The 26781-nt window shown below is 40.5% G+C and overlaps 1 protein-coding gene across 1 annotated transcript; it reads right to left on the reverse strand.

Moving 5' to 3' along the window:
* Positions 1–2872: 2872 nt before the first annotated feature.
* si:dkey-192p21.6 (uncharacterized protein LOC565246 homolog) lies at positions 2873–26214 on the reverse strand. Its single transcript, XM_063492237.1, has 18 exons — positions 26133–26214; positions 25745–25839; positions 23488–23609; positions 22541–22656; positions 20768–20837; positions 20610–20676; positions 18578–18660; positions 15570–15646; positions 14703–14733; positions 14435–14595; positions 11373–11485; positions 10870–10991; positions 10099–10222; positions 9916–10002; positions 7688–7765; positions 4699–4769; positions 3508–3620; positions 2873–3054 (listed from the first exon to the last, which is right to left on the reverse strand). The coding sequence occupies exons 1-18, from the start codon at positions 26212–26214 to the stop codon at positions 2873–2875; spliced, it is 1794 nt and encodes a 597-aa protein (XP_063348307.1).
* Positions 26215–26781: the final 567 nt, after the last annotated feature.

Below are 26781 nucleotides of genomic sequence, written 5' to 3' on the forward strand. Positions count from 1 at the left end.
ATGCATTGCTGCAGCCTCGGGCCAGGACACCAGTCACTCTCTCAGCAGTGTCTTTCCAATCAATGTCTCTGCATGGAGCAAAAACACTGAGGCTCACTGGGCTACAGAAGATAAAGGGGGCTTTCTCAGAAGCTTCACTAACTTTCACCAACTGGGAGAAAATATAATAGCTGCTACTTACAGTGCTTACATTTTCACCTCCCCTCTCTGAGCCGTCAGTCTCTTAAAGAAGACTTTAAAAACAATGTGCCCTTAAATTGGTGATCACAGCGAGGTTAAAGGAGAAAATTAGCTGTGAAGCTGTAAAGAAAGAGATGACATTTTAACAAAGCTAGATAGGTTGTATGCTTCTGTACGTTTGAGCAGTTTTAATTCTTACATCTAGATGGCTCTGGACTCTGTTGTTAAAACCAACCACATCTACTTTAGTGGTCTTAGACATGTTTTAACTATAAAAAGTAAAGTACTATTGTAAAAGTCTATCAACTTTAAGTATAATCTGTAAAATTGGTGTTATTGTTAATACTTTCTTTTGTAGTCAAGCATATAGTTAGGGCTGGATCAGGTGACGCTGCATCCAACCATGCACTGAATGTTTCTTTTTCACTCACTATGTTTTTATACACCTCGCTGCATGTAATCATGAGTTATTATTCATCTCTGGCTCTCGTACATGGCACGTCTTTGTCTTGTCTTCCTCCACTCATCTCTAACTGGTCACAACAGACGCCTGCACCACCATGAACTTGGTTCTGCTGGAGGTTTCTTCCTGTTAGAGGGAAGTTTTTCCGTCCTACTGTTCCCAAAGCGCTTGCTTAAAGGGGGTCATATGATTGTTGGGGTTTTCTCTGTATTATTGTAGGGTCTTTATCTTGCAACATAAAGCACATTGAGGCAACTGTTATTGTGATTTGGCAATATATAAATAAAATAACACTGAATTGAATAACATGATAAGCAGTTTATTCAAATGTAATGCTACTCGGTGTACCAAGGGGCATTATGTGATATAAGAAGCCAAGAAGTCTGCCTGAGCACATTGTATTGTATCTGGGATAATGTTTCCATATGACAGACTATAGGTATCCTGAGACTTATGCTCAACGAGAATCAATAAAGAGAAGGAAATACGGTGGTGTGGACATGGCATCTGCAACCACAATGGTTTTCTATGTGCCTTAAGCAAGTTAAAAAAAAAAAGGCAGCATAGGTTCTTGTTTTGACCCTTTTGATCTTTATTAGCAGCAGCTTTCGATACGAAATAGGTTTTAACCTCCTCGTGATGTTACTCCGAATGAGTCAGCTAAATGCTTCTATTAAAACACAAAGCTTTCTCATGGCATGCAAAACACAAAAGATATCTTTAGACCTGTGTGGTGAGTGTATATCGATTTCATTTTCATCTCTCGACCAATCAGCAGTGCATTTCCATTGCTGGCACCATAGTTTGGAAAGCAATTAAGGATTTGAGTCTTGTTCAGGAAGGCTAGATGCACCTTCTGGGATTCAAATAACTTGTGCTCATAAGACAATTACCAAAACCCCTACACCATATTACACAATGTTATTACTGCTTCTGGAGAGTGTGTAATAGGATTTCACTCAGGAAGAGCAGCTTGATGCCATTTCATTTCATTAACTAGATGGTCATTTCATGATGTACACCACCTGACCTGATGCTGAGGGACACTGACCTGAGCCCGTTCAATAATGGCACATATACATTATACATACAGATATAAATCACTCAACCTGCTTGTCAGTCATGAGGAAATATTCTGATCTATTACTGAGAATGAACCCTATTTCACTAAGTAAGAGGCTTCGAGTGTGAAACGTGCAAACTAGAACACATGTAAAGGGCTCGGGGTCTCTGAGAGGGGCTCGTCTGATGAAATGGATTTGTGTAATTTCCCTGATTTTTCTAATGAAATAAGTGCAAAAGGTGACGGCCCCATTGATGACACCCCTCTGTGTGCATCTTGACCCCAATTATAGTACTGTGACTTGGACAGCAGATGGTACATACACAGAGACACACATGAACACAGGAGGAGTGGCCATGGCAACAGACTCATAATGGTTGTCCTGGTGTTTAGTGGAATCACTTGGCCTAATTTGTTAAGTACCACCTCAATATATTTAATTTAATCAGTCTATTCTGAGCATAAAACAAGTGTTATCAATTGAATCCTTAGCTGCCCACACTGACAGCTCGTCAGACATGTTCTTTAGAAACAGGACAGTGCTTTAATGGGTTTCACTGATCAGCATTTTCACATTTTTTACACTGCTTTGCATCTCGCTTTTGATAAAAAACGTGTGTGGTAAGTTTGCATCTAAGAAAAGCAAACTGAACTAATTAAGCCTAGACCAGCAGGTCATTTTAAAAACTCTTTTAAACTCCCACAGATGCTCTAATAATCTATAATTTACAGAGAAGAGTGCTTTTAAAAAGAAAAACATAATAATTTTAGTAGCTCATATTATATTAGGTCAACATATATACACGTCATCCCTGAGCCAAAAGCCCAGGCTTCAGACTGCTCCTAATGTTTCTGAGCTTCTGATAGTTTTTCTCCATTATCAGCTCTGCATGATGTCAGAGAGACACAGACAGCTCTGGCTGTGAGCACGGAAGCTCCGCCCACCAGCTGTCCACACCTACTATTTACAAAGAGCAGCCAATCAGAAGAAAGTTAAAGTAAGGCTCCATTGAACGGTTGTACTAAATTCCAGTATAACATAAATAAGGATTATAATATACTCTAGTAAAGTAAAATAAAAAAAAGTTTAAAATTAGCTTTAGAGGCTGCCTTTAAATGAAAATATAAAATAATACAATCTACAGAAGTGGGATGGATTATCCTGCTTATATTTTGAGGAAGAATTTCTTCCTGTAGAGCAGGTAGGCGATGAGCAGCCACAGTGCAGTCCCCCACAGGCTTTGAAAGAGCCACTCCCAGTGGCTCTGCTGGAAGCGCATTTCCCAGCTGAAAGGGAAGTAGAAGCCCAGGAGAGAGTGGCCAACATACACAAAGATGGAGTTCATCCCTGTGGAAGAGGGGTGGAAAAAAGACAAGTTATTGAACAGGATTTATACAATTTAAAGGATTTTTCCCTGCTTTGCACATAACTTTAGCTGAATGACTAAAGTTATGTGCAAAAAGTAAAGGCTTTATTGCAGGGATGCTTTCCAAAAAGCTTTCCAAATGAGCTAATCAGTTTAAACTCTTCTCTGGGAGTCTGGCCAATAATGCAAAAAAATTACTGGAAGAAAAGAGTGAGGACCACAAGTCCAAAACCTAGACTACAATCCCTACAAAGGCTTTCAGGACATTTGTTATATTAGGAAAAATGTTTGTTTTTGCATGATCAGCTAATGAGCTGCCAAACACAATTGTCATTGTGGTCAATATTTTACGTTCCAGCGTTTGTGAGGTTTTTATTCCAACCAAAGCACATACACCTTTATAAAGCAGCCTGTCAGTACAAGAATAAACATACCTGGGTATATGAATGGCTGTCCACCCCACCAGCCCTTGATATCGATGACAAAGAACATGCTTCCCAGCAGCAGGAAAGACAAACAGCCCATACACATGATATAGGACAGTGACCTGAAGAAACAAACCATCGGCAACACTTTACGACAACAGCAACATTTTACTCGGCACATTTGGGCATCACTAAAATCTGAGCAGAATGGTGCGAAGAACAGTGTAAACACACTCAGTCCATCAATCCTCTGCTGCAGATAAATAACACCCAGAGTCTGTCCTACAAACAGTGAGGCAGTTTGCTGGACTTGTCTATAGCATCAGCATATGGATCCTTGGCATATGTCTCATGGAGCTGTGCCAGCTAACCACGTCTCTGTCTGTTCCTAAGTGCAAGAATGCATGATGAAATATTATCGCATGTAAAATGGCTCCTTTCTAGAGCCTCCCTGCATTTATTTTTTATTTCTTTATCTCAGCTGAAGTCGAGCCAAAAAGGACTCTTAGCTTGGAGTTAATTACTTTTAGACATCCCGGCAAGGACTTGTACCCAGGAGCTCAATAACCTGTGCATGATGAACTGCCTATAAAAGCCAGGTAGGTAATGGCAAGTGATGCCCCATGTGGAACATCATGAGGAATTTGCTTACACATCACAGATGAAATGGCGTTCTTCCTGCTACAACATTTGAATGATTCACATCACATATAAAGGGAAATGTGGGAGTGGAAACAAATGCACGAGTCATAAAGTAACCGATGTGTGAGGTGGTAACTGTGTCACATTTCATGCAAAATCATTACAAACGTTTACCGAAGTGCTGTGCCTTGTTTTTCTAAAAAGGCTTCTAATAGTTTGGGAGCAGTTAAGACTGCGTTGTGGTTATACAGTTACATTTCCCAGAGTCTGAGCTCTTTCCATCACACAGAGCTGGTAAAACAGTGAGTGAGTGCTTCTGGGGGAGGATGAAGCATTCTTTATTTCGCTGGCCGTAAGGAAGAGTGATCATGTTGGGAGGATGTATAACGGCAACACCTCACACTCCCAACAGCCCGGGTGATTATTTACAGCCGTAGCTGTCGTTAGAGGTAAGTAAACGCGTGTTTTAGCAGCCTTGATTTGTGTCTGTTGGAAATCCCATCCTTTCTTTTTTTGTGAGGAAAAGTGGCTGGATTTAGAGGGTCAGGAAGCACTTACCAAAGGTTTTTATTGACAGGTATAAATCCTCCGTCTCGCGTGCACTTAGAAAGGATGGCTGCGGAGATTCCCTGAGGGTGGAAATGAAACAGATTTCAAATCGATGGAGGGCGATAAAGCAATCTGTATTGGGCTGCTAAAACGTGAGGCAACAGTATCAAGCAGAGTCCAGCAGATCAACCGACAATCAGAGAGTTACGTGGACACGGTCCATTAACTTATACACACACACACAAAACACTAGACAGGACTGCAAACACACCAAAACAATGAGCTGAAAGACATTAAAATGTGGGTTAAACACCACCGAGAGGCATGTACAAAGTCCAAAACACTGAGGCCCCGCTTACTCCATGTTCATATTTACTCATGATGACCTGCTCAACTCTACATCAGTAAGCACTTTTATAGTCTTAACTATCCCCCACCCTCCCTGTATGATTTAGATACATGAAGAAAGATTTTGTGCTGCACAGAGAAACCCAGGACAGCGGATCAGGATCCAAACATGCTCGTTAGGTGGATATCCATCATGTGTATAGATGACAGAATCGATGGTGTGGAAATAGCCTAGCTGGGGCTGGATTGAGTCTCCAGGCTATCCAGGCAGCAGGATGTGGGATGGGGCTGGTATGTGGGGCAATCGCTCAATTTCAATCTCTCACTTCTGGAGCCTGATCGTTGGACTTTAATTAACAGGGGCTGCTGTTTATTATGAGGAAGACGCATGGCTGCCTGTGAATATCAGCCTGCCACAGAGATCACAAAACAATAAACCATGGCCTGATGTTTACTGTATCCACACTTTCTGGTTTTCCTGTGCTTAACGCCGACCCTGTTGTCGGGTGCGTGCAGTAATAAGTTTTCTCCTCCTCTGAGGAAACCTGCTAATGTTAAGAGCACATGTCTGAAACAAAAGGCAGCTCGGCTCTGCTTCCTGCCTCCCCCTTTGAGCCGAAATCTTATTAGAAAAGTCAATATCAAGAGCAGGCCAATCGCTAAAACTAATTTTGCTTTCTGTGTTGGTAAGACATACAACCAAAAATAGACTTAACCGCTGAGATTTAAAAAAATCAAATCAAATATACACGTGAAGAAATGGTGAAACAAATATATGCTGCGCTGATTCTTTATTCCTGTGTCTGTTCCTAAAATCAATAACGATGGTCTGCTCTCACTGCCAGCCGATGCAATGTGAGAAAATCTATTTTATTGCATTTTTCTATTTCAGCTAACCAGGATTTAAGCTACTCTGTTGAGCCACATCTAAATACTGTAAGATCCAGAATATCTCACCTCCAACACTGTAATCTTGAGCAGCATCTATCAGCTGGTAAACAATGAGATACAGTGGAAAAAACATTAAAGCCTAATGTTTATTTATGACAGCATGAGCTACTTTGTCACTGTGCGCCGCTGGGAGAAGCTAAATGGATCTAATTTATGTCACCTCCCTCCAGCCACTCATCGCACAATGATAGTCAATAAGATTCAACACCTGGAGACATAATGGAGCTTTGTCCTTTAAGAAGTGAGGTTAATGACGTTAAATTCTCGCAACAGAATTTCAATTGATTCTCACATATACGAGCAGGACTCTGTCGCTGAGTTTCTTACACAGGAGACTTTTTTCCTTTTCCTACTGTCCTTTTGGAAAATACTGTCTGGATGGAAAAACGCTGCTGTTACAGACCTTTAAAACTTCACTGAGATATTGTTTTGGACATATTAGACTACAAAAATAAACAGATTTGACCTGAAAAACCTTATGACATAATAGTAAATAAAATAAACAATTTCTTTAACACCAGAACCTTCAATGCTGTTTCAACTCATGTGTCAAATAAATAAATAAATGTCTTACAGTCATACACATAACACTCTGAAGGAACCTGATACCCAAAGCTGGACAGAAAAGGCACCCAAATATACTGGAACTACAGAACTTCAGACAAGTCTTTCCCTGCTTCTGTGTTTTTTTTCTTTCGCTGCATAGTTTTTCCGTCCTGTGCAGCTTGATTTCAAAGGCCGTGTGATGCAGCCAGCTCTTCCAGCTCTATCATCGCTCCAGGTCACAGAGCTGCCGGTTCAGGATGTCTGCCTCCACAGCACACAGGCTCCTCCTAACCCCGTTTCACAAATGAGCTATATCTCTGGAGCATCACGCTGCACGTACATAAAAACAGTGGCAAGCACAGTTCAGCGGAGACTAGCCTTCCTACGTGTCTGTCTGTCAGTCTTGCTAGAGCAGACTAGCAGCCTCCTGTCACAGGTTTAGAAATACAAAACAAGCCATCTCCTGTAACACTTGGCTTCTCCCTGGGGGACGCATTCCCCCTCTAAATGAAATGGAGGCCAGCCTGGCTCTTTTTGTGTTTTGAGACCACCCAGAATGAGCATAAATCTCAAACAAATATGACCTTAAAAGCTTTTCAGACAGGCATTACCTTTTTATCCTAGGTTTGAATGCATTTTAATAATTCCTTTCTTAAAGCTGCCATGTGTTTGGTTTGCTTGTTGAGATCTCGCTTGCAGCTTCCTAAACTGATCATACTCTTAGGGTAGATGCTTTTATGCTTGCAGCAGACTGTAAGTAATATGCATAACTCTTCCAATCCAAAACCACATGTAAAGCAAAGAGAGGCAATGAGACGCAGCGTGTATTCCCCTGAGGGGCCAGATACCCATGTCTGCCCGGAAACACAGCCACACATGGATGTTGTTTAATTGTACTGAGATCACACACATGTCCTCTGCTAAGTCCTGCTAATGAATGACTTCAGCAAGCTACAGCATGACTAATACCCAAGAGGCTGGAAAACACGTTGCAGAATTTACCTGCAAGGTGAAGTGAAACACTGAGACCATAAAAGTGCTCGGCTCTGAGTGAATCACAGGAGCAGGACAGTTATTGGGTGTCTTGGTTTTAAATTAACAACTGACTTAATATTCATTTCCTACAGCAGCTCTGCTTAAAACCTCCACGTACCAGGATGACGGTCCACACTAGGAATCGGCACAGGATGTGGATATTCATCTTTTTGTAGAAAATTATAATTTTGCCCGCCTGTGAAAGAAAGAGGCAGAAATAAGTACAGACCCCACAGCCTATTCACTCATCTCTTTAATGAGAAATACCACATAAACACCAACACCCGGTGTGTCCGCGTACTTGCCCTTGGGTAACCAAATAGGCCTGGGATGTGGCTGTCGATGCCACGTCCCTGACATGGCGGTCACGTTTCTCCTATCCCATGGAGCCAGATGTGGGGTGTTAGTCATCCGCACCCTCTGATTAATTTGGTGATGATGAATATGTTTCAGCTGAGAACATTAGCATGGACCAACACGGAGGAAGCCAGCGGACACCTGGCGTGTCGTCTAAGACTCGCTGACTGAAGGGCTCAGAGCAAACCGCCCACGGGGAATTGAGCAATGTGGCCACTTTTTCATGTTACCTTCCCACAACCCAAATGGTTATAAGTGCCACTGTCACCATCTGAGACGCAGGTCTGAAGAACAAAAGGGCCTTCCTACTTTCTAACAGCATTTGTCATTAAAGTAGGGCAGCTGTGCATTTACAGTGAGACAGGAAAACATCTGTCACATAATCTTTACTGTAGTCACACTGTAGGTTTATATTAACATATGAACACTGAAGAGCATCACTGTCTGCACAATGAAGCCATTAAAACTTTCAGTCTAATCAAGTCAAACTGAGTATTTTAAAGTCACATCTTCAGAAGGTTCTGATCATTTCCTGTCTCTAAGATATTTTCAATCTGCTTTTTGTTTTTGACAGGAAAGTTTTGTGTTCAGTTGAATTCAATTAAACTTTATTAAAATAGTGCCAAATCACAACAACAGTTGTCTAAAGTGCTTTATATTGTAAGGCAAAGACCATACAATAATAGAGAGAAAACTCCAACCGTCAGACAACCCCCTGTGAGCAAGCACTTGGTGACTGTGGGAAGGAAAAACTCCCGTTTGACAGGAAGAAATATCAGGCAGAACCACGTTCAGGTAGATGGAGCCATAAACCATTAGTTGTGGGTTTATAAGACCTATTTGAATAAGTGGGCTTTTTGATTAAATCAAAAAATCAAATAAAGTATTGCAGTATTTTGTTGTGCAGAGACTCTAAAATGTACAGTTTCTATTCAGGATCAAGTCCAGTGGAGGCAAATAAAACTTTAAGGTTTTTTTGCAATGCATTTTGAAAACACAAAACATACATATATTTTTTATGTTCGAAATCACTTCATGGCAACTATTTTCTCAGTTAACGGTACAGTGGTGCGGTGGTTAGCATTGTCACCTCACAGCAAAGAGATTCTGGGTTTGAAGCTGCAAGCCAGCCTTTCTGTGGGGACTGTACAGATTCTCCCAGCGACTGCATTGGTTCTCTCCAGGTAATCGAGCTTTCTCACACAGCCCAAAGACACACATGTTAGGTTAACTGGAGATTCTAACTTGGTGTAAATATGAATGCCAGCAGTTCACTGTCTCTACATATTAGCCCTGTGATACTGGGTTGCGGGTTACAACCTGAACAGGATGCCAGTCTACCAGCTGGGCTGGACTCCAGCAACCACATGACCATGAGTGTTGTCCACATTAAAGAGGACTGGGACATTTAGCTTGTTAATTTTGCAGAGTTTAAAAGCTGATTTAAACAATGTAACCAAAACTACGTATGGCATAGGTAATTTTACCTAAATGAATAGTGAACAAATACAGATTTGGCATAAAAAATATAAAAGAATGGATCTGTCCTGTACTGTATCAACAGTTCAGGCTAGTGGTGGTGCTGTTATCAGGTGTGGGAAATATTTTTGGCACACTCAGTACCCACTGAGCATTCTTCTTCACAGCCAACCTGAGTATTGTTGCCAATCAGTCCATCGCTTTGTGACCACAGTGTACATATCACCTGGTGGGTACACGCAGCATATTATAAAGCTCAAATCATCTCTTAAATGGTCACCACAGTCATCAGGTCTCTATTTAATACAGAACCTTTGGGATGTGGTGGAATGGACGATTGTCAAGATCTGCCTATGCAGGTCACTAAAAATGCAGACACTTGGACTAAACTTAGCAGAAGCAAGCCATTTATTAAGGCTGCACAAAAAAATACAAAGGCAGGACTAAGCCTTTTTTTTTTTTACCACTCATGCCACTCACTGCATGGTACAGGAGAAACTTAGATCTTACCTGCATCCCTAGAAATCCAATGACAATGGAGTTGATGGTACCCAGAAGCCCCTCTGGGTCAAAGGGCTGTGTGGTGCGATACATTTCCTGGAAAAAGCAAAACAAAACCATGCAGTTTATAATTTCACCTACATTGGTTTATAGCAGAAGGATTGTATTGTAATATGTGATGAGCATTCCTACTTTGCACGTGGGGTATCTGTACATGTTATCACCAAACATCCACCTATCGATGTATCCCGCTGCACCTCCCGTGCAGTTTGGGTAAAGCCCGTTATCGCCAATTCCACCGGCTCCTAAATACCCTCTGTTATCAAACAAGAACATAATTATTGTAGCTGTAGTTATTATAAAAAACAATGTTTAATGAAGTGTTTAGTGTTTATATGAAAACACAATACCCAGATGCAGCAGAGAACGCTCGGTGTTCTAATACCAAAGATTATTCTTAAACCCTGTATAGCAGTTGTGTCTCAAGCCACCACACATTCACACCTCACGTTCAAGGAAGAAAACCCCCAAAACTCAATCAGATGAAAAGACACAGAAGGACTGAGAGGAAAAAGTGCTACTGCTTGAACCCACAGTACTGTAAACCTGATGTCATGCAGGGTCACAGAGAAGGAAAAAAACAAAACAAAAGACAAAAAGCAGAAGACACAGAGCGAGGAAGATGGATCCTCTGCCTCCGCTCCTCTTATTGCACATGACAGACTGAGATTGGCTAATTAGGCTCTCTGAAGCATCCACCACGGGCCCATAAATCACAACGGTTCATAACACCTGCAACACAAGGTGCACACTCACACTGTTGCAGCACAAACAGGCCCAACTGGAGATTATCTCAGCTTCGACACATAGGAAATTTATGCTTTTAGCCTAAGTGTACGATGCATTAGTGAGGAGATTTGACCTGAAATGCTATATGACAGTGGGAGTCATGTCCGGACTTACGTGGGGCAGTTGGGAACAGGCATGAGGAAAGTTAAGCACAGCCACAAAGTCTCCAGCAGGATGATGATCAGCCACTGTGGCCAGTAAAGGAGAATATCCTGGACCGGGTTCCACCAGTTATACTGCATCATACATAAAGCACATAATATTTTTGTTTTTAGGTCCAAAATCACTTCGCTTTTAGGTATTTTTTAGCATTAAACTAAGTTTTGGGATAGATTGGTCCACTTGAATACACAACAAATTCATAATTACTAAACATTTTTAACTCTTCTTGGAGCTTTAGAGATGTCTGTCTGTTAATAAGGACAAATATCTGAGCTCCACACGTAACGAATGGATGGAACTTGTTGAACTGTTCAACAAAGACTTCCATTGCACTGAACTCACAGGTCCATCGACTCTTGGACTTGTTATCCGTGTGCTTTTTCAGGTTAGACTCCTTTAATTTTTTTCTCTTGTGTGTAATGGCTGAAATAACTGAACTTGACAGAAGTGCTCACCGCAGTCAGTGGGATTTCTTTCTGGCCCCAGAAAGTCTGCAGGAGAGACAGAACAAAGTAGGTGAAGCCCAGACGCTGCAGCACTCCTGGGATCCTCAGCCAGGACCAGGACACTAGAGCACAGTGAAGAACACACAGCATGAACGCTCACTGTGGCACCTTAATACTGACAGACAGTGATTTAAATAACATATGAACTTATAATTCACAAAAAGCACGCATATTAAGTCATTTCTGCAGACACAAGCAATCAAGAATTTTCTCAATTATCCCAACGCCACTATTACTACAACTACTTCTGATAGCAAGTTGATGGACAGCATAAAGGCTGGAGAGAGCTCATGTCAGCCTTCAGGATATGAACATGCCAAGAAAGTGGGTAGCTAATCAAACATTCATCAACAGTTATCTCTTGGTCTCACCAAATTGGGAAGGATAGGGCTTGCTGCTGCTGCTTGAGAGATTGATGGTAATCTACACATTAGTTAATTGAAAACCTCTTTGCCACGCAAAGTGCCGTAAAAACAATATGATCCCAATCATTGATCTGGACAAATCAAATAAGAGGCGGAAATCTTTTCTTTCGCAGGAAAAGGAGAAGCTCTTACTAATGACACTTTAGTTAAAGATATATGTTACACCCCCCTGCAGAGTTAATTGACTCTGTCTGTGATAAAACTATCACGTCCTACAGGAACGTGCAAAAGTATTGAGCCATCATTCATTCCTCTATACATATATGGCAAAAAGAGTTTGACGTGACAATTTTGACGAGATTGAAAGTCAATATTTATTCTTCTACACAGCCTGAACTGTCTTAGGAAAGCTTTCTTCAAAGTAGTTTCAGGAATAGTTTTCCAGGTTTCCTGAAGGACAGTTAAAGCTCTTCTTTGGATGTTGGCTGCCTTTTGGTGTTTTCTCTGTAAAGATGATCCCACACCGCTTCAATCACGTTGAGGTCTGGGCTCTATGGAGACCTATCCTTGACTAATTGTGTTTCACTGTGTTTTTCTATCCAGGTATCATTTTACTGTTCTGAGTTGTGTTTGTCATCATTTCCATGCTGAAAAAATGAAGCTGTTGCTAACCAGATATTTTCCAGATGGTACTGCATTGTGGATCAAAATCTGATGGTACTTTCCTGCATTCGTAATGTTATCAATTTTGCTAAGATTCCCAACAGCAGTGGCTGAAATGCAGGCCCAAACCATGACTGAGCCTCCACCGTGTTTAACAGAAGGCTGTTAACAGTCACTGTCGCAGCGCTCTCCTCACACAAATGGGAAGAAATTATGCGTTTCTGTGACAAGTTGCTCGTAACAAAGATTAAAGATTTGGTTCTTTGGTCAGTGTTAAAGAGCTTAACAAACAAGCATCCCTGGAAATGGTTAGGCACAAGGACTAGACTGAAAATGAGTGAAAAAGCAGTCAATTGTATTGATGACAATACACTATCAGCCTTTAATGGCTCAGTGGCAACATTAACATGACAGTCTGGCACCCTGGAAGAAAATATAAAGAAATCTAGGATGGTTCAAATCTTTAGCACAGTAATTTATAAGAAAAGAAAGAGAAAAAAGTTAAAAGTTCCTCTTTTACATTTTGTATGTTTTGTGACCCCTTTCTTATGAAACATAATTAGAATAAATAATTAAGAATCAAATAGCAGAAAAGAGCAAAATGGGAAAATTTCATGTTTAATAAGAATTATCATTTTAAGTTGAATCCATTTACACAAGAGTTTGAAAGTAAGCTGCAGCAGACTGTAACACATTTTTTCTGCCACATTTATGCATTTTCTTTGTGTCTGTGTGTAACTGACACCTTTTTTGATACTCTTCGATACTATTTAACTGAAGCTGTCTGCTTCCAATCTATGAGCACTTTCAGTGATAGATAGACAATATTATAATATGTTGGTAGTCAGCAAAACTGAAAAGTAGGGCACAGCCAGAACTTTTCAAAACGACTGGCTTTTTGTGTTCGAACGTCCAAATCATATTTTGTATAGTAAGTTCGTATTTATTTCGAGAATAAAGTAACTACATTTCAAAGTTTTTAATATGAATCTGCTTTGACCATTTTTTGGGACATCTAACCACGGTAGGGTTTTTGAAATTACTCCTATTTGATGTCAAAGGTTAATACCTCCTTTTCTCTCTTCTGACATTGAAAAGCATTTAACATATTGAGTTAATGTGACTCCATTCTCTTATTAGATCAAGCTCTGCGACTGAGCTGCAGAGGACGTCCTTGGAGACAGAGGGCAAAGCTGCAGTTTATGGTAAAAGTCAGTGTGCTGTTGTGACCAGCTCCAGCAGCAGAGTCTACAGCAGCTGCGTGGAGCTGACGGCTGTAACACTATCTGTTTGTAATTGTCCATTACCACAGCGGTTGTTTTTGCTCTATCTGCCTCTGTTAAACGTCCCCTGGTGCTGGATTTTGAGACTGCACACACAACAACAATATTTTTGTTAACCCAGTTAAGCAGACATCCACCCAGGAAAGTCCATTAGCACCACAGATAGCTAATGTGTGAAGGGCGCCCTTTGCATCCCAGGTGGATGGGGGATTTTCAGCATTATTCCTCTCCTTTAACCCTGACCCAGCCATGAAGTTTGGCTTTTATCTCAAATCAGGAGATCAACCCATTTAACATCTCTGCCGCAGACCAACAAACAAAGAAATTTACTTGACTGTAAAAACAAAACAAAACGTAGCTATATATATATATATATATATAGATACATAGAGAGAGAGAGAGAGAGATCTCTCTCTCTCTCTCTCTCTCCCCATCTATCTATCTATATATATATATATATATATATATATATATATATATATATATATATATATATATATATATATATATATATATATATATATATATATATATATATATATATATATCTATCTATCTATCTATCTATATATATATATATATATATATATATATATATATATACACACACACACACACACACACACACACACACACACACACACACACATAGAAGGATTTAGAGTTTGACTAAGAATCAGAATACACAATGTGCACCTACGTGGTCCGTCTTTGGGAGAGTAGTTGAGAAAGCAGAAGCCGAGCAGCAAGAGGACGACTGTTCTCCAGGTGATTTTTCGTAGCAGCTGCAGGCGGCTAACTCCTCTCCTCTGCATGGAACTGAAAGCCAAAACCACTGAGGTCCCAATTACAAACACAAACCTGGAAGACATAACAGGATTATGGCATTCAAACCCACATATGAACTGTACAAACAAGAAAAGTAGTAAAAGACGTTAAATAGGTCAGGCCCCTTGTGCCAAACCTACCATGGCATGACAAGATCCGCCACAGTTAGACCTGCAACAATTTCAGAAGCATAAAATCAATTAATACCAACAGACCAACACACACTTGATTTCATCAGAGAGTTTACAGTTCTTGCCCTTCTATACACACAAAGACAACAAGATGAATTAAACACAATGATCTGTCCTTAAAGCGCTGCTTCTGTCATTAACTTTCCATTTTGAAGAGGCGTGACTAATAAATATTTACACTCCTGTGACAGCAGCAGTCCTGCAGCCAGGTGAAGATTAATCAATCCACCTCTGAAATCAATGCACCTCTGTACATGTGGCAAAAAAAGCTATTACAAAGTTAAAATTGAGAACACCCATAAACAATTACAGGAATTTTTGAAAAAAAAATTGAAACTGAAATAAAAACAAAAAAATAAAGTGTATAAGAATATTTACTTTTTCTTGTTTTAAATACTTTTTCAACCAAAATCTCTACTTCAACCAGAGATGCCTTGCTTAAGAGTACCTCAATACTGGCTATCATAACATTGGAGTGTTACTCATTCCTTCCTCCTCCCTCATCTTCTTCCAGCTGTCATTTAAACCCTCCTCCTCCTCTCCTCCCTGATCATTAACAAGAATAAACATCTATGGATCATGGTGTTGATTTTGCTTGTATGAGAAATGACACCCTGTGTTTTTCTTAACGACATTCATCATAATTAGTGACAACACGTCAGAAAACTCTGCTAACACTATGGGGAGGATTTCGCCGCTGAAGATCAGGCGATTGCTGCATCATCATTGTGTGCAGGGAGTAAGGTGCAGGCTGTAGGGTACAAGCAACTGATTTAGTTTTCCCTTATGTAAATTCATGTGCATCATGTACTTAACCGTTCCAAGGTGCGTGCTGAAAGAACCAGTAGCCTCCACCACCATAGTTCACAAACACCATCACAGTCAGGGCAAACCTATAAAGACAATACAAGTCGATATCCAGGAAAGAACAAATGAAGAAAATGTGTGAGTGAGACTGAAAAACTGTCAATAAAAATATATTATAATAACATAAAAATCATAATAAAATTCTAATACCTCTGCCTTTGACCAGTTCAAGTGCAATCCTTGATTATAATTAAAAATTAACTTCTGAATTAAAGTTAAAGAGAACACAAGAGGGGCTTTTATTCAGTCTCCCTCCAAATGCAAGGTAATGCAATCTAAGCATTATGAATCACTCAGGAAATGAACGCTTGTCCTCTGGATCTCCTCAAGCAGGAGTGCTGACTAAAGACTTTGCATCTAATATATGATACACTTTATACTTTAGCACTGGCCGAGGCTGCTGAAACACAGCGCACGTGATGGAGTGCTTCACTGAATCAGACACTGGAGGGAAAAAGGTGTTTGCGTTGCATGTCAGAAAATGGGCGGTGGGCCATTACACAACACAAACTTGCACGGTAATGCAATGATCTGGGCCAGGCTGAATCTTTTCACCATCTGTAATACGTGAATTTATGTTTTCATGCGTGCAGTGTAATCAAAAAGAGTGAAAAAAAATCAGAAGGGGGGGTCGTAACAACATTACGACAACCTTTAAGAAACAGCCTGCCTGATAAGGTGCACTGTATCTACCTCTGCCTCCTCTTGTTTTTCTGCCTAGATTCAATTAAGAGCTGCACTGAAGCCATTACTGCTCTTTTAGCCCCAACCTGCTGATACAAGATTTTAATCGGTCACTATCATCTCAAAAGGGCTATTAAAGCAGAGTAAACCCTGCTGCATGTGTCCATGTTCTCTTCCTCTCTCTCTCTCTCACACACACACACACACACACACACACACACACACACACACACACACACACACACACACACACACACACACACACACACACAGGCTATCGTGTAAATTTTGATGAACCATCCATTAGTTGTCATGGCAACAAAGACAAAGGTTAAATCGCCAGCCAGATGAGACCCTGTGAAAATTGCAGTAATATCCCAGCTTATTGGCCATATTTATAATTAAAATTCCCTGCTGTCCGATTGGAAATGAGACCCCCATCACTTTACATATGCCACACATCTGTGACAATACAGGCTGCTAATTATGATGAGTGCTCAATTAACATAATGTACACTAAGGAACTCTTTGTTTTCTGTTGGATCAAAGTTAATAAGGTGCAGGTTGACACACAGCAGACATTTTCCTTTTTTTTTGGTTCCTAATCAAGTTTAGGTTGTTAATATGCCTTTGAAGCTCTGCAGTGAACATTTGCCACTTTAGTAATAGACTTAATTCATTTCTGGGAATGAGCAGGAATGATTTACAGCTAACAGATTACAGAGAGACCTGTCTGTTGCAGCACTGACAGCCAGTTATGACTCACTGATAGACACTTATGGACGTCTTTGATTTGAATCATTGTACATGCATTACCAATTAGAGTATCAGCTTAGTACTTTCCCCCCGTTGCTAATGGATAGCTGCAGTCTATCCCTGCACAGTATTGAGTTACCCACTGTACTGGCCATATCAAGTACACGGACACCCAATCTAGTCATAATAAATTACAACTACAGTTGAAAAGCCAAGGTTCTGTTTTTTGTGGCCAAACATCAGAGCATATCTGAAACCCAATATGTAGGAAAACTTGGATCTCAGTCAAAATAAGGCACAGAATGAGTCAGCCACCTGCTGTTAAATGCGGCTCACAGTTCTTGGTTTTGCTGTAATAGTTGTTCCGTCCGTTGTATGCTGCTGCTAACTACTGACAGTGCGATTTTCAACTGCGACGAAACTGGTGAAAGGCTTTTAGCAGTGTGGCACAAGATTAAAATCCAAATCCTTTTAGAAAAATTAACGTGCGACCATACGCCACAGTTCTCTGTATATCATGTCAGGAGAGCCTGAGCAATGATCAGAAAAACCTTTCAGCTGGGAAGAAAAGCTGTTTGGCTTCAGAAATGTCTCAGCATTTATGGCAGATGACTGATGTGTCTGTTCTCTGTAGAAAGCTGTTACTTATCCGGGGGTATGGATCATAAGTCATGGGCCTGAGGAGGCGCACACAGCGTTAATCTTTAGAGCTGAGTCACAGTTTGATTAAGTGTGACGCCAGGTAGGAGCGTTTCCGGTATTACCACTCAGGACGTACGCACCTGTAACCCCGGAGTGACATTTCAGCTAATGAGATTGAGGAGGACTGAGGCAGGAAGTGGAAATGAAGGGAAATAAAACTGAAATGTATCCTCCCCTTGAACTCATACAGATTCTGAAAATGCACTCAAGTGCTTGAGCTCCCAAACTAAATAACAGCATGTTGTATTTTCAGCCCGCCACATATGCTCGGTGATTTTCAGCTGGCTCCTTGTCCAAAAGGAAGCCGCAGATGGAGAAGATGCCAATTGTCTGCTGGATGCTGCCTGTGTGCTGCTGGATTTCCTCTCGCTCTTCAGTTTGGCAGGAGATCTATTGCTGGGTGGATGTGTGCTGATATGTTGACTGTATTATTACATCAATTATTTGGCGAGGGGGAGGTCAAAGCCACACCAGCATCCTGTTTCCAGAGAGGCGTGCTTTGTGTCTAGCCCTAGGCCACAATTAAGGCGAGCAGGGAGCCCAGATTCAATCACATGCATCACTCCTGTCCAACAGAAACACACTGTTCCAAACCCAACACACACTGCTATCAGAAACCATGCCCAAAGCTATACCGCCTGATAACAAAAGCTTGAAGGAGCATGTGGCCAGACTGTGACCCCTGTAATTATTCATAATGTCAGGCCTGTAGATCTTTATGATGCCTCAAACTTCTCTAAAAAGAATTAACATGCGAACGAGCTCCATGTGGCGATAGAGCGATAAACACGAATGACTGTTGAAGGTGAACATACCCTCGGAAAGTATCCAGGGAGAGCAGACGTGTTGGTTTAGCTTTAACAGCACCGTGCGCAGTTTCACTAGCATGTGATTCTTCCTGTAGAAAAAACAGCAGGGAGACAAAATAATGTCAACACTCACTGGGATAAAACACCAGTGTGGGTTACTTAAGGGTATTTGACAATTATCAATGCTTTAAGCTCCATTCACTGTTACACTTTTAGGGTTAAGGTCGCTTAAGCAGATATTTAAACCCCAAATCAAACTTACATATTTTTCATATCTAGATAGTTTTCTAATCAGCAAAATAAATAATCAATAAAGGAAGAAGAAGAAACACTTTTAACATCTAACAAATCATAAAGTTTGATAACGCAAATGTTCCAAAAACATGAAGCACAACACTGAGCTATTCTTAAGCAGCTTAATGCTCTACTTTATTAACTAGGTGCTAATGCTGTCTGTCTTTGCTTGCTGGCCAGTTAATGTAAAGTGGGCTCATTTCTTTAGATTTTACTTGGAAAATGGGAAAACGGGTGCAGTTTTTTGTTGACCTGTGACAAAATACATGGAAATACAATACATGAGGGATAAACTGCACTATTACTAACAAGCTTTAAAGTCAGTATTTGGTACGGTCATCGTCATGCTGAAAATTCATTTTCTGCATTGATACTTTCATCAGTTTTTACAAGATCCTCAACATCACCGTCTGAAACGCAACCCCAAAACATGACAGAACCTCCACCTTGTTTTACAGATGGTTACAGATGAACTTCTCCAAATATATAAAAAATAAATAAAAACCATGGATTCATCTTTCCATAAGACTTGATGTCCTACCGCAGTATTTTCTCCTTGTTTCACTTTCTTAAAAATTTTCTTAAGAACATGACAGTTTATGTATGTAGCCTTTTAGGCCTGTGACTTCTTCTTTTGTCCAGTTTCTTTACATTTTTAGGGACATCCTGCAGACCGTGCCAAGATATGCCATGTTTCCAGTTAAAAGCTGTTTGGGAATTTACCTTGTCAGTGTAAAAATTCTATTTTATGTCATGTGTTTTTGTGACAGGTTGAAAAAACCTGGATAACTTTTGCTCAAGAGCACTTTTAAAAAATTGCAAAAACGTCTGGCTCCTTGGAAGCAAAATATAAAGAACTAAGGGGAGACTTTTGCACACTGTACATAAAATGGCAACACATTTGGCTTTTTATTTGTAGGTAGCAACAGGTAGCAAACTTGTTTGAAAATACTGATAAAGTCAAAGGTTCACTGCTTCCTCATTCAGAACTCCTCAAATCCTCTCCGCCCCGCGTCTTTCCCCCCTCTCACTGTGTGAAAGGCAACATTTCGATGACTCTGGCCTGTTGCCCTCTCAGTTGGATTAGCCTGGCGTGCTGGCCTCCATGCAGCATTTTAAAGAGCCAGAGCAGGAAGACACCCGCACTAATATGTCGTGATGGATTTGCGTGCCATCCAGACAACATATGGAAACCAGAGACATTTTGCTTGAAAGAATGAGAGGAGCTATTCATGCTCACCGAAAATACATGGCAGCTCTTGCCATGAAGCCTGATGATTGGACGGATACAACACTGTATCGTTTTCTATGTAAGTCTGCTGTGTAACCGGCTCTGCTAACATTTATATCAATCATTCCATTAGTGTCTCCCAAACGGCTTGATGACTGGAGCCTCAGAGCAATTTTAGAATGCATCTCGGGCTGCATAGCCGGCCAATGATAATGGTGCAGTTTAACTGCTGGATCAAACAATATTTGATAACCAGAAAAAGGGAAAAAAAAGCATACAAAGTAAATCATTTTTTTCTACATGAAAGAGATTGTGTAGTTACTTTATATTTTGTATTTCAAGAACAGTAGCAAAGATTTACTGTATATTTAAAAAATAATTAGCTTTTTAATTTAAACTCATAATGGACATACTTTGAGCTGTTTATGACTTATTTAATCAAAATATAATCTCATCTGACATTAAAAAAAAAATCTAATGTAATATATTAATTAGAAGCAGCATTTAACTTACATTCTCTTCTGAATGCTGTGGGCCTTGGCAGCAAATAGTCTTTATAAATTTTGATGTACAACGCCTCCTGGAAAAAGAAAAACTTTAGGCTGCCCGGTTCTGATGGAAAAGCAATCAGTGCAGGATTCTTGCAGAGGATGTAAAAAACACACATGTACCTGCAGATGTAGGGTATCACAACGAATAACAGAGCGATTACAGCCAGCAGGAGTGCTGCCACCAAAATAGCTGGAAAAATAAGTAAAAGGAAATCATTCTGTACCATTCTCTGTCCATGTCAGGAGCTTTATACACTACATCTCTATCAGACCAGGATCTGAGTGGGGATAAAAGGGATGACTGCCAGTCCAAACTGTCTGCTATACTAGCCTGTGGACTCCCCTGTGGCTGTCTTTCAGTCAACCAGTGTCAAAGGGGATCCCTCAAGTGACAAACAAGAACCTAATGAAAAAGTCTTGGTTGAGCCGCTGAGGAGTAATCACTGCGGGTAATCTAACCCTGCAGGCATGTGAAAATGAAAATGTAAGGCTGTGCTGGAACAAGGATGAGAAAACAAAGACTCTGCCAGACTGCCGGAGGGCAGCACAGATAGGAGCAGGGTCAACTTGAGGTTTACAGTGCAAGAGGGCACGAACACTGTAGCAAAGATGGATTTTATTTGCCCCCAAAAACAGGAATATTCTGTTCTGAGCTCTGAAAGCCACCGATTTGCAAACAAAGGGAGATATTTTACACCTGTAGTACTGATTATAAAACTACCTAGGGTTTATGAAATCTCCACATGGTCTTCTTGCGTCAAAGCACAGGAGAGCAGAGTACACACAGTGGAAGAACAAACAAAAAGATGCCATTTTAAGCCGAGCTGAATCCACACAAGGACATCCACTCTGAACAAAGAGCGGTCACTTAATCTCCTCGGAAAAGTCATGGCATCTCTGGTGTCCATTCATAAAAACACCACAAAGCTCTCAGCGCATGAACCACATTAGAGCTCAGCCACAGACATGCTCGCTCCATCAGTAACCGTTGGTATAAATAGAAAATGAATGGTAGACACTGAAACAACTGAATTAATTTGAGTTCATTGATGTATAAAAGTCGAACAAAGACTTAATAGGAGTCGATCCTGTAGATTTCCTTGTAAGAATTAAGGGCTCAGCAGGTGACTTGTGGTCTGTGGTGTGATACAGAATACACTACTAACACGATTAAAGGGTGCATCTGATAGCAGCTTCACAGAAACATATGCTTAAAGAAATGATCTCATGCTGCCCTGTGGCCAATCAATCTCAGACACTGAAGTAAACTTTTAAAATTCCCTAGCAGAGCACCTCATACCTTTCTTGAGCTGCTGACCAGACCGTTACTTAAGGTGAACAATTCCTATGGGGAGTTTGTATAATCACCGGTCTGTGGAGCTAATGGAAGCTCATCATACTGTGAGAGGTGCAGTCACACTGACCATAACAGATAATGGCTACTTGGCCTTAAAAGTCTGATCTACAACATAATCTGCAATATTGTTAAGTAGTGTGTGCATTATGGAGAGAGGCGCTTTCAAAATCCCATTACGCCCTAATCCTTCCACACTCCCTAATGTATTACCCACAATGCTCTACGAGCCAGAAGCAGGCCTTCAAAACAAGCAGAAAAGCTTTTCTTTTATCCCTTTTCAAGAAAGCGAGTCTGATCTGATCAATACACATCATGTCCCAAGAGATGGATGAGAACTGCTGCTCAGTGGATGTGGACAAAAGCAGTGATTCTCCTCTTTGCTGACTCAATTAATGGATCAAAGGCTTGGCCTGAGTTTGCAGACAGGTACCTTTGCTGTCACTGCACCCTCACAGCCGAATCCCAGCAGTGTCGGTCAGGGATTCAAAACATGGAAATTTGTCCTCATGTATTTTTCAGTAGTGCTGCGTACTTACGCAGATAGGCATTGTTTGGTCTTTTATCCACAATGTGAGTGCAGCTGCGATTATTTGCATCTAGGGTGTAAATCCAAATAGAGTAGTGACCACCCTCCTCATACGTTTGACTCCATCTGCATGCAAAAACAGTGAAATAGTCACACAGTCTTAAAAGCTCCTATTTGATGCCCCATTAAACTGTTTTCTTTAAAAGCACATTGCTGCTCTCCTGCTGCAGTAGCACAACTATAAAGCTCAGGAGCACCACCTAGTGTCTGAAGGCTTAAAGTGCATGCCCCTGTCTTCTCACCATCTCCAGTTTCAGGCCCCAAAAAAAACACCCCTGTGCAAGACTCGCTCATATTGATCCACTGTTGGGATGACATACTAGCTATCACTTGGAGTGTTTTTTTCAAACTGGGAAAAGTAAATCAATAGCAACACAGGCTGGTTAGAGACCTCAGCATTGATTTAAGAAGACCCAGCTCTTTGAAAGGACATAAAAAGCACAAAGGCTTTTCATGGTGCACCCTCTCTTAGAGGTGGCCCCAAAATAGAAAGCTTTGCCCTCCTGTGTGGGATGTTCTGGGTGTTTATACATATTAGATCTGTCCTAACTGTTTAACATCCCAGCTGATTCTTCCCCAGGACATGTGGCTTTCAAGCTTTAATGAGCCCTTTTCATCAATATTGGAATGTCAGGTCTTATTAACCCCAAAACAGCCTGTGATCAATACACTGTGAGGTGGTTTAAGGGAGGGCATAACTCAGGTCCAGAAAATGGGTCAGGGTTACTCCTCCAACCCTGTAAATAATTTCGCAGGTTGCTGATGCAATCATGTCACCACACTATATTATATCTTAAAACAAGAGCAATGCACTTTCACAGGCAAACAAGCAAACGAGAGACAACTTGCATCTTATTTGTTTTAAGTAACATCTTGAACAAATGTTTAACTTGTTACCTGCAAAAGGTTGCATTCCTGGTTTGTGATTCCACTTGTACTGTCAGAGTAAATTTGGTGCTGATTATTGCAGATGCATTATTGTTGTTGGGTTTCACTGTGACCAAATGTTGGTACAAACACTGAAAAGCAAAACAAATAAATAATAATTAAATGGGCCTAGCATTAACTTAATAAACATGAATAATTGTTTGTTAGTAAAAGAATAATTTGATTTAATGATTTAAAGGAATGTGCAAAAAGGGAAAAATAGAGTTTGTACAATTCAGACAAGCTTGAAAGTCAATATTTAATCTTCCTTTAATCTTCAACACAGTCTGAACTCTCTCAGCAGCTTTCTTGTAATTTCTTTAAGTAGTCTCCAGGAAGAGTTCTTGAGGCTTCCTGAAGGAAATTCAAAGCTCTTCTTTGGATGTTGGCTGCCTTTTGGTGTTTTCTCTGTCAAGATGATCCCACACTGCTTCAGTAATGTTGAGGTCCGAGCTCTGAGGAGGCCAATCCACAACTGCTAGTTTTGCACCGTGTGGTTTTTCTATCCAGGTACGCTTTTACAGCACTGACACTGTGTTGGGGATTATTGCTGTGCTGGAAAATGAAATTGTTGCCCATCAGATGCTTTCCAGATGGTGCTGCATTGTGGATCGAAATTTGATGATTCTTTTTTGTGGCCATAATTCCAACAATTTTGACAAGACAACACTATCGACTGAAATGCAGGCTCAACTAGGATTTGGACAAAATTTGGATTCATCACTCAGTAAGACCTGTTCCCAATAATTCTTTTGTTTCTGTGTAATTTGGCATTCCTCAGCCTTTCCTCTGTTCCTTTTCTTTGATATTTTTTTCTAGACAGCCAGCCTTCCATTGACACAATTTCTCATAAAACTCATTCTTCTTCCTTTTCTGTCCCCCACTTGTCCAGTTTCCTTACACTTTTTAAAAACATGGAGCAATATGCCACGTTTCCAGCTAATAGCTCTGGGAATCACCTTGTTGATTTTTATGAGAGGATGCTATTAACAAAGTGCCTAAAGATTAAATTTAAAATTGATTCTTTGTCTGTCTTTGCTGTGTAGACACAACACTGGTTCATCCCTTGAGTTAAGTGCCTTTTATATGCATGCATGATTCATAGGTCAGTGTTAAGTGGTTTAACAAACAAAACACATTCCTCTGGAATTGGTCAGGTACAAGGACAGGACTGAAAAAGAGTGAAAAAGCAGCCAATGTCCAGAGAAAACTTCTGAGTGACCTTCAGAAAGCCTGGAGAAATATTGCTCAAGACCACTTTAAAACATTGCAAGAAAAGTCTGGCTCCCTGGAAGCAAAATATAAAGAAATGACAGGTGGCTCAAAAACGGTTGCACGGTGAAATATAATTAAAGGTTGGATGGTATTATAATGTGCAGAGCAGTAAATTTACAAGCCAAGACGGCCTACGTATAAACAATAGGTCTCCTCATTGATAAACTAAGTTGGGAAACACCCAGTGATAATTCCTTTCCAAGGCTGTATGGAGTGAGTAATAGTGTTACGGTTTTACAGGGCAATCATAGAAAGCTTATTCAATATGAAATTACAGCATGGCTTAGTAATCTAACAATGCACTAAAAAAGCATGGCTGCAAATGAATTTTGAGAAATGAAAAAATACAAGTCCATACAGAGCCTGCCTAAGCAGGCAGTTACTTGTAACATCCTCTCGTCTCAGGATTCAAACATTTGACATGAGGAAGCATACTCAAGGTGCCAAAGTTCAAAAAGTATCATATGTTCCAGCCTCCATTATGCTGCTGAACAGCAGTGTTAAATTATTCAGGGAACAGCACATACTTGGACTTTAAGCACTAAATATTTCTTACTTTATGCTTGTCTTGTGTTTTCATACAGGTTTATCTGGTTTTACGTATATTCATATGTCTCGTGATGTTTTTATGATGTTCCCTTTACGTTTCCTGATGTCTTTAATAATTCATGTTTGCTTTTTCCAGCAGTAACTGTAGCGCTGTACCCACAGCACATTCCTCTCAGAGACAATCAAGCTCATTTTATAACAAAGGAGAGAAAAATCACACATTTCCCTTATGTGAAATTTGACAACAACTTCACAGTGAATTACAATGTTTAACTTTACTGCATCTGTATGTTTGCTAAGATCAGTTTGCGTGACTATAAACTTTTTGAGGAACTGAAAGCGATTTTCCTGCTGCTGATGCTAGTGTCTTAATAAAACCGCAGTGACGGTGGATATTCTTTACCTTGTAGCAGTAATCTGATGTGTAGGAAGCATGCACTTCTTCAGTCAGCTGGTTATGAAATATGAGCAAAGCCTGATCCATTTTCAGATGAGAGCCTGCATAGATTTAACACAGGCCTGATTTATTAGCTGAGAGTTCTCTTGGACATTATAAAGACACGATAACAGAACATGGCATCTAATCACTATCACCACTGTGAGCGTGACACTGACTAAACTCCCATACTCACATGTCCATTTGTTGTAATTCAATTCGAACCAGAATTAAGGAGACCGAACAGTGGCTTTCACGAGAAGCTCAAAAGAGTATAGACAGTACAGTTTTTGCTGCTACTACCGGGACATTTGTGCACAGATGCCTTCACCAGAGCGATCCCCACCCTCCTCACCATTTTTGATGTGTCCTCCGATGCCGCTGGTAAAGAGGATTAACAAAGTTAGACTTGCATGTAGCAGCGTCCTGGACTCCATGTTTCTAGCCGTAACCAGCCTTGTCTACTGCTCATCTTTATAACTCTCACAATATAACCTGCGGTCAAAGGGCAGTATGCATACGTAATTGTTGGTTCCCTTTTTATGTGCTTTTTTTTATGCTTACATTTAAGATCACATTTGGGTCACATGTAATCATTGTCATGATTTGACATGAAGGATGCTAAGTAAAATCAGACTAATAATCAGTGAGTTTAAAAAGGTCACAGGTATGTATCTGTGTGTCAGTATTAATGCCACAGTCAGCAGACACTCTCCGTTTCACCCCAGTCTAATGGTTTTGTTCTAAATCACAGCTAACTAAATCACTTTAGCAGCGCTCTCATTTCCAGGTCCAGTCAGCTGTTAAATGCTGATCTCCTGTCACATCCTCTCCCTGTTTTCATTCCATTAACCACTTCATTTCTCTGAGCGCTCACAGTGACAGATGAGTTCACCGGGGCAATCTAACAAGAGCGGGTTGTTAACCTTTGACATGAACTCTGGTCAGCTGAAGAGCCAACCTCCTTTTTAAATCTGCTGTCAACTGGAGAAAAGACATTAATA

Source organism: Pelmatolapia mariae, linkage group LG13 (assembly GCF_036321145.2).
Source record: "Pelmatolapia mariae isolate MD_Pm_ZW linkage group LG13, Pm_UMD_F_2, whole genome shotgun sequence".
Classification (NCBI taxonomy): Eukaryota; Metazoa; Chordata; class Actinopteri; order Cichliformes; family Cichlidae; genus Pelmatolapia; species Pelmatolapia mariae.

What these genes read in the sequence shown, in the direction of transcription:
- si:dkey-192p21.6 (XM_063492237.1), bottom strand. Translation starts at nt 26,214, where the DNA reads ATGGAGTCCAGGACGCTGCTACATGCAAGTCTAACTTTGTTAATCCTC. An exon ending in TCAGCACGCACCTTGGAACG is followed by an intron (nt 14,734 to 15,569) that starts GTTAAGTACATG and finishes AAATTGTTGCAG; the next exon opens with GTCTAACTGTGGCGGATCTT. An exon ending in CCTGTCAATAAAAACCTTTG is followed by an intron (nt 3,621 to 4,698) that starts GTAAGTGCTTCC and finishes TTGTTTCTTCAG; the next exon opens with GTCACTGTCCTATATCATGT.